Source organism: Scardinius erythrophthalmus (genome assembly GCF_964197995.2).
Source record: "Scardinius erythrophthalmus genome assembly, chromosome: 8".
Taxonomy (NCBI): Eukaryota; Metazoa; Chordata; class Actinopteri; order Cypriniformes; family Leuciscidae; genus Scardinius; species Scardinius erythrophthalmus.
The window spans coordinates 8,358,489-8,373,302 of record NC_138228.1 but is presented as its reverse complement, the minus strand read 5'-3'; the positions used below and the strand labels follow the sequence as shown (position 1 = coordinate 8,373,302).

The 14,814-nt window shown below is 38.9% G+C and overlaps 2 protein-coding genes across 4 annotated transcripts in view; one reads left to right on the top strand and one right to left on the bottom strand.

The window, feature by feature from the left end:
- Nucleotides 1-12,053, top strand: part of bcar1 (BCAR1 scaffold protein, Cas family member) — a 93,721-nt gene extending 81,668 nt beyond the window's left edge. For all 3 annotated transcript variants that reach the window (XM_081373060.1, XM_081373058.1, XM_081373059.1), the window contains 4 exons: nt 2,260-2,370; nt 5,404-6,612; nt 7,608-7,694; nt 9,570-12,053. In XM_081373060.1, coding sequence (XP_081229186.1) covers nt 2,260-2,370; nt 5,404-6,612; nt 7,608-7,694; nt 9,570-10,082 — 1,920 coding nt within the window. In that variant the 3' untranslated portion in view covers nt 10,083-12,053. The remainder of the gene's footprint in view (nt 1-2,259; nt 2,371-5,403; nt 6,613-7,607; nt 7,695-9,569) is intronic.
- On the bottom strand, nt 11,486-13,700 carry LOC308694930 (leukotriene B4 receptor 1-like; the record flags this gene model as incomplete). The annotated part of the gene is made up of 2 exons (XM_081372743.1): nt 11,486-11,755; nt 12,963-13,700. 2 exons carry the CDS (start codon nt 13,698-13,700, stop codon nt 11,486-11,488), a joined length of 1,008 nt encoding a protein of 335 aa, XP_081228869.1.
- Between the last annotated feature and the right edge of the window lie 1,114 nt (nt 13,701-14,814).

The following is a 14,814-nucleotide window of genomic DNA, read 5'->3' as shown; positions in this document are numbered from 1 at the left end:
AAGTGTTCTGTGATGGGTAGGTTTAGGGGTAGGGTTAGTGTGAGGAGATAGAATATACAGTTTGTACAGTATAAAAACCATTAAGTCTATAGAGAGTCCCCACAAAGATAGTAAACCAGACATGTGTGTGTGTGTGTGTGGTTATTTTTTCTTGTTTGTACCAGTTGAGCTGCAGGCATTATATGATATTTATATCAGTCGTCACAGGTTTGACAGAACATTGGGACAGGAAGTCACACTTCATTTATGGCACATTCTGAAACTCGAGTCAGTGCTGTTTTTGTATTGATGAGAGCGCATGTGTAGCTCTGTCACATACATTATAAAAACGATAAAATCTGTAATAGCTAAATGTCGGGAGCTTTATTTAACTATAGCTTGGGGGCAAATTTGTGCTCAGAAATGAGCTAAATCTGACAAAACCTCTTGTTAGAGATATCCAATGACATCTACTAATATAGATTGATTTAGTTAAAGCTGTAGTCCGTAACTTTTTTTGTGTTAAAAATTATCCAAAATATTTTTAAAAAAATAACCAGCCAGTGTTCAAAACTATCTGCTTGCCTTGGCTCGATTCAAATCAGTTAGCTTTTAATAATGTTTTTAATTCCAGTGGTACTGGTGGATTTCCGCGGGAAATTCGAGCATGTCTTTGCGTCATTACGTCACATCTGTCCACATAAAGAAGGAGTCCCCGCTAGTAGGCTATATTGAGTGTGAGGATGTTCGATGTGTAGATTTATAGCCTTTTCTCACAGCACTTGAAATAATTAAATTTATGGCGGATCCAGAAAGGGAAGCGGTAGGGTTAAGTTTGGAGTAGTTACTAGTATTTACATTTATGCATTTGGCAGGCGCTTTTATCCAAAGCTACTTACATTGCATTTCAAGGTACACATTTTACATTCCTATCAGTTCTTGATATGTATTTATGATTAGCTTTACATAAAAAAAAGTTAATTAATATGCCCTTATTGATATATGGTAAATGGACTGCATTTATATAGCACTTTCACAGACCTATGGCCACCAAAGCACTTTACATAGCCTCACATTCACTCATTCATACACTGACGGCGGTGTCAGCCATGCAAGGCGCCATCCAGCTCGTCGGGAGCAGCTGGGGTTAGGTGTCTTGCTCATGGACACCTCGACACTTGGTCAGGTGGAAACGGGGATTGAACCACCAACCTTTTGGTTTGTAGACAACCTACATGAACCACTGAGCCACTGCCACCCCGATATGTATCAGACTCAGCCTGACCACAGAGCCACTGAACAGGTATCAGAAAGAGAGGGATGGTGGGTGAAGGTGGAGGTCAGCATCTCTGCAGCACTGCTGATTTCCTCCAGCTGTTCCTGTCTGAGATTGTGCTCCTGTAATCTCTCCACATCAGTGGGAGTGTGTCCTCTATTGTGTATACCTGTGTTCTCTCTGACATGCACAAAAAACTATGGACAGAAGGAAAAGGGAGAAAAAGACAAATGGGGCTTTCGTACGGGGTTATAGGAACTCAGTTATAGGAACTAGCCACCAGAACAAAATTTTCCCCTTGGGCAATTTTCCTGGTTGCATTTGCACTGCCAGTAGGAACTGACCAGAGTCAGTCGAGTTAGCCCGGCCAAAGTCATTTAAGCACGGTATTCAACAATGTCAACAACTGGAGGTTGAAGGACTTTGTGATCAGATTTTGTTGTGTGTCATGAGTTTCGTGATAACAGGGATTGAATGTAGACATACAAGTTATGCATTTAAAAAAGAGCAAAAACAAGGGCTAAGAGATTAAATCTCCTACGACAACATACAGTGCTACATATCATTGAGGCTGAGAAAAGAACACAATGCCACAGACAAAGGCGACAGGTAAATGCTGTTTATCGCTGTCTTCCATGTTCATAGAGTTAATTCGTGGAGTAAGTATATGTAAACTGTATTTACGTGGCTTTTTTAAAATGGCGGGTGTCAGTGTAGTGCCGATTCTGTGACCCACCGAATTGTGTGACCCCTGGGCCGTGCTTAGACATCGCAGACATATTAAACTGCATTCAACTAACACAAATTGTTTTATTAAATGGCTCTTTCCCTTTCAGGTCAGATCTACGTATAGTCACTGATTTATTCTGTTGCAAGATTAATTATGTCATTATACTGACATGATCTGACATTCTTCTGTCTTAATTGTGTATTTAATTCATTTATTTAACTAGTAAATTAGTTTTATGTCTTTCTGACCCTGTTCCTTTTTCTCTGGGCCACAGGTTTATGATACTCCTCCAATGGCAATGAAAGGCCCACCCAGTAGAGATGGTCAGGAGATCTATGACACTCCACCTAGTGTGGACAAGAGCCAGCTGCACTACCAACAAACGGTAACAATTATTCTTTGTCTCCATGCATGACTGACACAAATCAATTACACTCTAGTTTTATGTACACCTTTGATTTGGACATTAATGGGGGTTGCAGACACTTACAAAAAATAAGTATTTCAACTTCAAGTTAATTTTATTAAGTAAAGTTCAAGTATATTTTAACTATACTTTATGTAGTAAGTACACTAATATCAATGTACTAGAAGTATACTTGGAAGTGTACTGTTTCAAAACTACTTAGAACTAAATTAGCCTACTTTTAGTGAATAAAAGTATACTTTTAAGCATACTGTAAAGTCTAACAATAGTAAACTTTGAGTAGTCAAATACTTTAGTTTATGAAAGTACACTTTGAAGTAGACTCTGTAAACTAGTTTAGTAGTTTTATACTGCAGGCATACTTGTAAGTTTTCTTTAAGCAAACTTAACATCGTACTTATAGTTTACTATTTATATATTATTTTTGCACTTTAAGTACACTATTATGTTGATATTTAGGTATAAAAATTTATATTTGAAATATACCTTTAACTGTACTTTAACTCTTTCCATTTTAAAAAACATTTTATTCTAGCTTCATGCATCCTTTTTTATCAACACTTGAATGTGGGTAAGTTCCATAAAAAAAAGTGCTACATTTTAAACAAAAAGCAGAGAAAATAGCATTTTTGTCAAAGACTACGACCTCATCGGATTCAGAACGATGATCAAAACATAGATGGAGTAGATCGAGTCCCTCAACACCCCAAAGCTTCACTGTCGTTTCCTCTCCATGGGTTCGACATTTCATTTGGTAACGTTAGGCAGTTTTTAACTTGTATACTGATTAATGTTTTATGACCACGTGTAAACGTGTAAAATCACTTGTTTCTGCTTCTTTTTCACCTGTGTTTTGATCAGGAGATTCTGTATTAGAAGATGTGTAATAGCGCCCCTTACTGTATAACAGTGAAAACATGGATAGCCTGAAAATTCCAAGTATAGGTCTCTGCAGGACAGTAATAGGAGTTACCAGATCAGTGGGTGAGGCCATAAACAGAGGGGCGTTTTTGACCGTGTTCTCTGATTTGCTCACGTCACAGTGTGGGTAGGGTTTAGGGGTGGGGTTGGGTGTAGGCCATCATTTTCATTGCATGATTTATATACACCCACCAGTTTGAAAACACCCACAAATTTAAAAACGCCCACTTTTGTTCAGCAGAGACCGAAAATAGTCAAAATAGTCCAAAGTTAAGTAGATTTGAAGTAAATTCCGATGACTACACAGAAATTCAGATACTCAGAATTAGGAACATATCTGTTTTCTTTATAAATCAATATTTTCAAATAATGTAAGTTTATAAGACAGTATGTAAAACTATGTAAAAAAAAAAGTATTTAATAGTTTACTCAATCAAAAGAGTTAACACAACTACCAAGCCAAGTATACTTAGAATACTTAATTATACTTTTAAGTATATTTCGCTCAAAAGATACTTTTCCAAATAAGCCAAATATACTTTTCTACTTTTCTGTCAGTATAAGTCAAGTGTATAAAGTATATTTCTGAGAAGTACATAAAAAGTAGACTGACTGAAAGTATACTTTCTTATTTTTTAGTTTAAAAGTAGTATAATAATAGCACACTTGAATAAACTTCTTTTTCGTAAGGTGAGATCTGAATTCCCTGAAACAAAAAACAAACAAAAAAATTACAGAATACATTTGGATTAGTCTCTGTAAGCAATTTCAGTCATGTTGCTAGCTTTAGTCAGACTTAGCAAATTAATTTTCCACTCACTTCAAACACATGTTGCCCCTCCAAAACTCTGCCCACTACTGACATCTCAGCTAACCCATTGAAAGTAAAAACTAGAGTGTAAATTAATTCACAAGCAGAAAGAATCTCTGATCGGGTTAGCTTAGAGGAATATTTAATGCAAACTGTTCCAAAATAAAAAAAAAGCACTTGGAGCCCCTTCAAACAAGTATTTATTTAGCAAATGCTGTGTATAACTTAAATTAGTTCTAGCCATCTCGTTACCATTTGGGTTATTGACCAATTTTAGAAATATTAAAGGTAGATTTTGGACATATATTGGATATTTAATTGTTTATGCTCCTTTCCGCTATTTTTACATTTAGATAACCCTTTCTATCATCTTATGCGTACTTGCACTTGATCTTTAAAAACACTAATCGTTTAAAGGCACAATATGTATTTTTTTTGCTTTAAAAATATAAAAAAACACTATATCTATGTTATATATTTTTAAAGTTGTGTATTTACATTATCCCGACAGTTCCAATTAACTTCTAAATCCAGAGAAATTAATATTTTAATTCGAAGACACGGACCGTGTCTTTATTTCCGTTATGTCGCAGTCAATGGCGTCATATCCGCGTTGTCCCTGTCTCATACAAACAAACTAACACATAAATTTCAACACATTCAAATGCAGTTTAGTGTGCTAGTGTAATGTTAGACCAAGTGAAACAGCGCTGCGTTACCTCACAATTTTAATTTGTCTAATAAACTGACCTGTGTGTTGTAATTCTGCGTGTAGTTCGGTAGAATGAAATGTCCATATTCCTTTTATATCCGTGGGAGCTCGCGTCGCGTGTGGAGCTGATTGCTGTCTCTTAGCAATCCTGAACTGCTTCATATCACAGTCATGATAAAAGCATCGATGTATTCAGTCATCCATAAACGTTATTAGATTGGTCGGCTTGACGTTGACGACAACATCCATAATTCTTAGCAAATGTTGTGTCATCAAACTACGCCTTTGTTATTGTAAAGAGGTTAGCGACCCCTAGTGGAGAAAAATTCTATACTGTGGCTTTAATAAGTTAAATGTAATATTTAGCAAAAAAAAAAACACATTAATTTTTATACTGTACTGTTGTGGTGCCTAAATTCACTTGTAACATTTAAAATGATTGACTAATTATCAACAGTATCAGAATGTTAATATCGGTACATCCCTAATGAGTTTGGTTAAGATTATACCAGGCTAGTTTTGGTAAACACATTATTCCTCTTTACAGGTATATGACATTCCTCCATCTGTCAGCAAAGATGTTCCAGATGGTCCAATCAGGGAGGAAACGTACGACGTTCCTCCTCACTTTGCCAAGATGAAGAGCCTAGAGAATCAGAACCAGGCCTTTATGTCTCAGATCCCTGGCGGTCCCGAGCCTCCCATACCAGAGGACGTGTATGATGTTCCTCCACCTCAGCTAGTAGCGAAACGGCAGCCTGAGGGCCAGGAGATCTATGACATCCCTGCCAGCCTGCGGAAGAGTGGCTTACAGGACCACCACCCTGCAGATGTGTATGACTTCCCCCGCGAGCGGCCGTCAGTTGAAGAATCGGGCGACTACATCTACGATGTGCCTCCTCAGGTGGTGCGTGACGCAGCAGCCACAGAGGAGCTAACGGTCAGCTTCAAACGCCTATCAGCGTCCAGCACGGGAAGCACTCGAAGTAACCACTCCACGTCCTCTCTGGACATGGTGCCGGTGCGTGAATCTTCTGGGCCGGGTCGCCTGCTGCTCTTGGATCTGGACCAGGCCATGGAGCGACTGACCCGTCATCAACAGGCCGTAGAGAGCTCCGTGTCCCTCCTAATGTCATTCATCAGTGGGAACTGGCGCAGCCCCACTCTGATGGAGTCCAACCTCCCTGCTATCCGACAGGCCGTGGACCGCATTCGCGTGGCTGTCCGGGACCTGCTGGAGTTCGCTAGAGGTGCCGTGGCCAACGCCACCCAGGCCACTGACCGCACGCTGCAGACCAAGCTTGGCAAGCAGGTGCAGAAGATGGAAGAGGCCTTCCAAGGTCTGGTGAGGTACAGTCAGGCACTGGACTCTCTGGGCTGGTCCCCCGCAGCCTTGATGGCACCATCTACAGGCACCGGTGGGGACGACCTAGACCGGCTGGTCATGTGTGCCCGCGGTGTGCCCGATGACACTAAGCAGTTAGCATCGTTTCTCCATGGTAATGCCTCTTTGCTCTTCAAACGGACAAACAAACAACAGCAGCTACCATTACCACCCGTTCCCCATACTCCAGACATGCTGACCAACAACAACAACATCTCAGCCTATCAGTCAGGCACACCTGAACGGGGCAACATCCAGTCCCGCCCGTTACCCTCCCCTCCCAAATTCTCAGCTGAGGAAGAGACTCCAGACAGGCCGCACGAGACGACAGAGGAAGGTTGGATGGAGGACTACGATTATGTCCATTTACAGGTACTAAAAATGCAATCATCACAAAATGTTAATTTGTTTTCTTTTGAGAACAAGATCCAGGTGTATGTTCTCAGTCAGCAATATGATCATTGATCTGCGTGTCGACCCTATGTGGGCTGTACCTGTAATCCCCACTGTGTCTAGCCTCAGACCTTCTCATCAATCACTGTGATTGCATGTGCAGAACTGCTTTTCCTCAAAGCCCACATACATCTTTTTTTAGCACCAGCTGTTATGCGTCTGCTGTGTGTTCTGTCAAAAGTTTTGCTGAAACTGTGCAGATAAGATTAAGTCACACAGATATCTTTTCATCTTTCAGATGTCATGCAAATTATATTTTTTATTATAAACTGTATGATAATTTAGTATTTTAAAAACAATGTACAACTGTAATATTTTATATATTTTTTTATTTAATATATTGCAAAAATAGTATGTGAAAGCTGTGACTTAACTGGACGGACCATATTGGCTCATTTCTGCTACATTTTTTTTTTTTTTTACCTACAATAATTGTGCAATTTAACTGTCAACGATATAAATACAGTTTATATGTTTTTTTTTGCAAGTCGCATTTGAAAATGCACTTGGCTGAATAATCAGAGAGGGCACATATGACTTCTGTAATGTCCACAACTGAAAATGGCTGAGTTTCACTGTGATGTTTTACTGCCACCCAATGGATTGAATGGAAACTTTTCAGGGCACATTGTTTGCAGTCAAAGAATGGATGGATGGGATGCACATGCACTTTTGTTGTTTTTTAAAGAATGGTGGGAACATTTGCATGCCGGTTGTGACTTCATGTAATAGCAAAGGCTTATCTTATGAATATGAATTTGGTTATGCACAAATAATTTAACATGATCTTGTTCTTTTTAATCAAATCAAGTTGACACATTTTTGAACATCCATTACAAACCGTATTTCACCCATCTATTCATAGACAGTAAATTATTTATTCATAAAAAATGTATTTTAACCTTCTATTACAGGGTAAAGAAGAGTTTGAAAAGAACCAAAGACAGCTGATGGAAAAAGGGAGCATCAAACACAATAAGACTGTGCTGGAACAACAACAGGTATGAGACTATAGTTGCTATAGTATTGAAGACATTTATGGTAACACTTTACAATAAGGTTCATTAGTTAACTACATTAGTTAGCATGAACTAATAATGAACTGGACTTATACAGCATTTATTAATATTTGTTCATGTTCATTTCAGCATTTAAAAATACTTTATTAAAATCTTGTTAACATTAGTTAAAGGAGAACTCCGGTCAATTTTAACATTGAGTTAATTTTTTTGTACATTTGGAGTGCTGTCAGTACAGAGAACAACGACAAAAATCGGTGTTGCCTACACCGTGTTATCCTCTTTTTAAAATTTGCACCCTGTTGACTTCAATGGGGCAAGTTTTAAACCTGCTTTTAGCCTCTTAACATCCTTGATGTGTCATTACAAGTGCACAGCCAATGTGAGTGATTCCTTCAGAGTGATCACGGGTGAATCTGACTGCAGTAGATGTGAAAGATATGAATAAATATGATGTTTATTCAGCCAGCGCACATAAGTGTATTTACATCCTGTTTTCGGTCGAAGTCCATAGTAATCGATTGTCGAGTTCGGGCGCATAGGTTTAGTTACCTATGATCACGCGCGTGAACTCGAAAATCGATTACTATGGACTTCGACCGAAAACAGGAAGAAAATACAGGTATGTGCGCTGGCTGAAATAACATCATTTTTATTAATATCTTTCACATCTACTGCAGTCAGATTCACCCGTGATCACTCTGAAGGAATCACTCACATGACCTGTGCACTAGTAATGACACATCAAGGATGTTAAGAGGCTAAAAGCAGGTTTAAAACTTGCCCCATTGAAGGCAACAGGGTGCAAATTTTAAAAAGAGGATAACACGGTGTAGGCAACACCGATTTTTGTCGTTGTTCTCTGTATTGACAGCACTCCAAATTTACAAAAAAATTAGCTCAATGTTAAAATTGACCGGAGTTCTCCTTTAATGCATTGTGAACTAACACGAACAAATAATGAAAAGCTGTATTTTTATCAACTAACGTTAACAAAGATTAACAAATACAGTAACAAATGTATTGCTCATGGTTAGTTCATGTTAGTTAATACATTAACAAATGTTAACTAATGAACCTTATTGTAAAGCGTTACCACATTTATTTACATACCTAATGCTTACAAAGCCACTTGTTGGGCCTTTGAAACATTTAGCTGAGCTTCAGCTTTTTAACATTAGCATTGTTTGAATTTTAGAAACTGTATTTTTTGTATATACATTTATTTCCATACATAAGTATACTGTATATTTTACAAAAATAAATGATCAAACAATAATTGAAAGAGTTGAAAGAGCCCTCTTATATCACATAACAACTACATTATACACTTTTTTTTATTATATGACATATACATAATTTAACATATACATAATTTACTCACCCTCAAGTTGTTCCACACCTGGATGAATTTCATCTTCTGCTGAACACAAAAGAAGATATATTGAAGAATATAAGTAACCAAACAGTTAATGGGCCCCATTGACTTCCATAGTATGAAAAAAAAAAAAAATATATATATATATATATATATATATATATATATATATATATTGAAAGTCAATGGGGTACATCAACTGTTTGGTTACCGACATTCTTAAAAATATCTTCTTTTGTGTTCAGCAAAGGAAAGAAATTCATACAGTTTTGAAACAACTTGAAGGTGAGTAAATGATTTTTGGGTAAATTATCCCTTTAACTATACAGATGTCATTACTTATACCTACACTTACAAATATTACATTTTATATAAATAAACATTTTATTATTCATCTATTTATTTATATATGTACAATGTTCTTTATTGTTCATCTGTTAAATGCAATATTATTCACTCGTGTCCCTAACCCACAACAGCTGAAGCAGTTTGAGCGGCTGGAGCAGGAAGTCTCTCGACCAATCAACAATGACATTTCAGGCTGGACTCCGCCCTCTCAGTACCCTCAGACGCCGCGCAGTAAGCTGTGCATGGGCGACCGGCAGCTGCTGCTCTTTTACATGGAGCAGTGCGAGGCCAACATTACCACGCTCACCAACGCCATCGACGCGTTCTACTCCTCCATCAACAACAACCAGCCGCCCAAAATCTTTGTTGCCCACAGCAAATTCGTCATCCTCAGCGCTCACAAGCTCGTCTTTATCGGAGACACGCTCTCCAGGCAAGCCAAGTCTCCCGAGGTGCGCAACAGGGTGGCCCAGCACAGCAACACGCTCTGCGACAAGCTCAAAGACATTGTGGTGAGCACCAAGACCGCAGCCCTGCAGTACCCCTCGCCAGGGTCCGCCAGAGACATGACCGAGAGGGTGCGGGAGCTCGCGGGCTGCACACAGCAGTTCCGCATGGCACTCAATCAGCTACTGGCCATGTGAGTCAAGGGGTGAACGGGCCACAGAGCCTCTTTTAAACTCACTGGACAAACGTACCCTGTGCCATGAGCTTTTTATCTCCAAAAAGGACAAAATGTTTAATGGGCAGAGCCATTGGTTGTAAATGAATCATTGTAAATATTTAAGTTGCTGTATGTCGGGGACAATGTAATGGGACGAACACAGACATTTGAGAAACTTTTTGAACAATGGAGGAGAAAGAGATGGAACATATCTAAAGAGTAGATTTAAGACATTAATTATTATTATGGCTAAACTGTAATTATTGCTCTGATTATTATAATTGTCATCATTATTATTATTATTATGAGATGCTGACTAAAGGTGTTTAAAATTTTAAACGTGTATGTAGAAGTACAACCATTTCCATCAAAGCTCAGATTTTTTTTTAATGAATTGTGCCTGTTGGAAGCAAAATTGGTGTTTAGTGTTTATCCTCTTGCTGTTGTTCAAAGAGGCTGGGACAGTGTGAACGCAAAGCATGCTGGGAGTGAGCCGATTGACAGACGGGCTGCGTTTAAGTCCATTTTTTTAGGCCCTTCCCTCGCTATCTTCCCTCCATCTTGTTCACTCGGATGCACGTCATTGCTTACGTTGCACAAGTGCCCACTACTGGCGGAACCCTTGCAATGTGTTTAAATGAAACGCCATAAGCCCTTGATCACTGGAATCCGCTATGGAGCTGATTTATTAATTACAGTTTGTTTTTCAGACCATTCTATAGGCCTGTATGTATGCTTGGGCTGTTGGAGAAAATATTAAAGAATTACACAAACAAAAATTATAATACAATAAACTGTGTAACAAACAGTCAGCTGAAGTTAGCTACAAGTATTATGCGGTCAATGTCAAAACTCCAATGTGTTGGATGGGGGTAAATTAAGCGTGATGTGCAGTGACATCACAATCATGTTGCATTGTGGTCTATGGATCTTCCTGAAGTGAACATATTGAGTAGACTCGCTCCCTCAGTCAAAATCGAGGAGGCGAGTGTCTGTCCAAATAATCTTCCCTCGTCCACTTGACGAAGTTGAACGTACTTCAAAATGGCGGCGGGGATTCCTCAGAGGGGAAGTGCTTATAGGGAAGTTTGCGACTGTATATCTAAAGTTAAACGCAGCCATTCTCCTTATTTACTGTGAGAGTTCAGATGACCCAGATGTACCAATGCAAAGTGACAAAAGCAGTGGAGAACACACCATCCAATTTGGACAACTTTAGAAAACAAGCGTAGTGAAAAATCAGGATCATTTTCTGACAATTTCATGCCTGTAAGCTCCACGAATGCCTGCTCATGGCTGTACCTCTGGCATGTTTTAGGGAAGTTTGAAACCTTATCATGATATTGTTTGAGATCTGATTATGTTCAAGAGAAGAGTCAATATTCAGTCCTTCAGCCTCTTTTGACCTCGACTGTAGTGCCACTTCCTGCTGGACAGGTGCATCGTGGCAACAACGTCCCGAGAGTTGCTGATTTCATTCTGTCTCTGAGATCTCAGATATCGCATCACATCCAACACAGACTGAGGCGTGCAGTGCACAGGTGTACTATATCCAAAACCAGCTTCCTCCAGTGCATCTGTTTCTGAATGGAGACCTGAACCACCTGCCTCAACCTCCCTCGCCTTGTCTTCTAGCTCCCTGTTGGTTGTATTCTAAATTTAAGAATATGTCAGAAAAAGTAGTTTAATGAAACTTATTAAACTTTTTAAGTACTGCAACATGTTGTTGTGCATATAGTCAAAATCCTTATCCAGTTGATAAAAAATAAAGAAAAAAGAAGCATTTAAGCCAAACGGTGACCTGATGTATGTTGTACTGTTATTCTGTTTTCAAATCTGTGTTCAAGGATTCAAATGATATTGACATATATGTTACTGTAAATTGCATAACTGGAAATATATGTTTAATATATTTTCATTAAAAAAATAAATTCCAGTCTATCTTGCTGTTAATCGTGTTTTTGGTGATACAAGTGTATTTACAAATGTACATCTGTACATTTTTAATTCAAACAGTTATTCACCTAATACAGATGTACACTGACAGTGCAAGCTGACCATTCAACCACATGTCCGGTACTCTTCTGTGGAACTTAACAAGGTTAAACCACCATGCATGTTTCCTTTATTGTTTCTGTCAAGTCACGTAACTTTCATTTATATATTGCTTTATAAAATACAGATTGTTTCAAAACAGCTTTACACTGATAACAGGAAAATGATTCAGTTTTGCAAACAGAGTTCATTTTGGCTGTACAGCAGTTTTAAAGAAAATAGTTTCATTGTTCAGCTGAAGTTCTGAGTTAGAGCATTTAGCGTCAGGGTTATTATGAAGCAAGGATGTACAGTGTGTACAGAGACACAATAACTACATGCCTTTCAGTATCATAGAGAAACAGCATTTATAAGACACTATAGCAGCAATTAAATGATTTTTATTACTGTAAAGAGAGAGGAAGGAATCAGGGTGCATAATCATAAACTAGTTAATTGTGCATGGTAGAGATTATCTATACTATTTGTTAATTAAAATAATATAATATAATAATACTGCAGCTACAAAAATTCATAACAGGGTTGTTTTTATAAATGTTCTACATCTTTCTACAGACTGAAAAACAATGGGGGTTCTATTACTACACTTTATGACATTCCTTGAAAAGAAAACATAGAGAAAAGGATCCAGACAGCAGTTTAGCAAAGCCAGAGTCTTGCTTGTATCACCATAAACTCTACGGAAGGACTTAAGTCGGGCATAAACATCTGGATGAGATGTTTTAGTCAGAGTAGTAACTATATCAATCACATTGATGATGTGAACAGGAGTCCAAAACAGAAAGAAAGCCACAACGATGCTGACCACAAGTCTCTTCTTGTAAGTCTTCACGTTTGCCCCCTGATTTCTGGGTTTCTGGTCCTGTCGAGCTTGAGTTAGACTGGAGCTCTTGGCTTTTTGGCTCAAGCCTTTGTGCAACCAGAGATAACATGTTAACATGATCAAAAATGGAATGACGAACCCAAACAGGGTCTCAAGAAGCAAAACAGCCACTACTATAGGCCGTGACTCCATTGTCCTCTGACATCTTTGCAATCCATCCTTGTGTTTGAGTCCTTGAGTGAAAAATATTGGTAGGGCAAAAACAAAGGCTAGTATCCAGATGCCAGTCAGATGAAGGCGTCTGTGTCGTCTTTCCAGTCTGTGCAGTAGCTTCCTGTTAGTGACCCTTGACTTGATGACATTGTGATAGCGGTGCACACTCATGGAGGTGACCGTCAGGACACCAACATACAGACTCCAGTGACCCAAGAAGAACAGGATCCTACAAGACCAAAGGCCAAGTTTCCATCCAAACAGTATTCCACACAGCACGACAGGAGCCAAGCAAAGGGGCAAAGCATCAGAGACAGCAAGGTTTAGCATTAGGCTTAAGGGAAAGCTAAAGTTTTTGTTCCACTCACGAGCAATGCTGATGATTACTGCAATATTGCTTGGCAAACCCACCAAACAGCACAAACCCAGAACTACAGCAGGAGCAATCTGTTCTGAACCCACAGCAGTGTTGTTAGATGTGGAATTGAAGCCCAATCTTAGATCCATAATAAAATTTTCTTGTCTGGAAAATAATGAATCTGAGCTATGATTGCTGAAGAACAGGGGTTATGTTGGGGCTATGTTGACTCCTCACACTTCTCTAAATCAAAACCACAGCTTTGCTCACATCTCAATCTTCCCAAAAAACAAAGTGCTTGCAAAAACACAAAGGGTAAAAGTCCATTTTACTCTCTATTGTAACGTGTATTTCTATGTCTGATTAGTTTAATTGTGGTATGGTTCTGTTTTCCATATTCTGCTTTGCTCTGAGTTCCCTGTGATTATTAGTTTCCATGGTTCCTAATCCCCTAAAAAGAGGAAAATATGGACATGAACATGGGTAGGAAAAAGAGGCCATATAGTATGGCCCTGTTGTGCTTTGGGCGAGCCAAGCTCGAGTCCTGGCTCGTGGACTTTTCCTGATTCCGTCCCCCTCTCTTTCTCTCTCCCACTTTGCTTACCTGTCCTATCATGATATAAGGCAATAACGCCAAAAAATAAATCTTTAAACTTATACTGGTTAATCTCCATCCACACACACACACACAATAGAATCAGCATCTTTTAAGCCACTACATAAAGACGGTCATGGGGGTGGGGGAACGGATTCTGACAGCTGAAGTTTTTTTTGTCGGATTCTGTTCCCCCTTAGGTTTCTTACACAATTATGTTTTAATATTTATCTAACTGATGCTGGTTAAGCTCCATACCCACACAGAATAGAAATCAGCATCGTTTAAGCCACTACATCAAAATCTCTCATCATATGTTTGGGGGAATGGATTCTGACAGCTGAAATTTTTTCTGTCGGATTCTGTTCCCCCCATGTTTCTTACACAATTATGTTCTAATATTTTTCAAACTGATGCTGGTTCTGCTCCATACCCACACAGAATAGAATCAGCATCTTTTAAGCCACTACATAAAAATCTCTCATGTGGGTGGGAGAACGGATTCCGACAGCTGGATGGTTTGTCATCGGATTCCAGCCATGTTTCTTAAAAATCGAGGATCTAGCATTTACAAAACTGACAACAGCTTCATGGTGCCTAGTGGTCAGCTTGCTGATGTACAACAATGTTGTGATTTGGCCAACCCGAGATCAAGTCCAGGCTTGTGG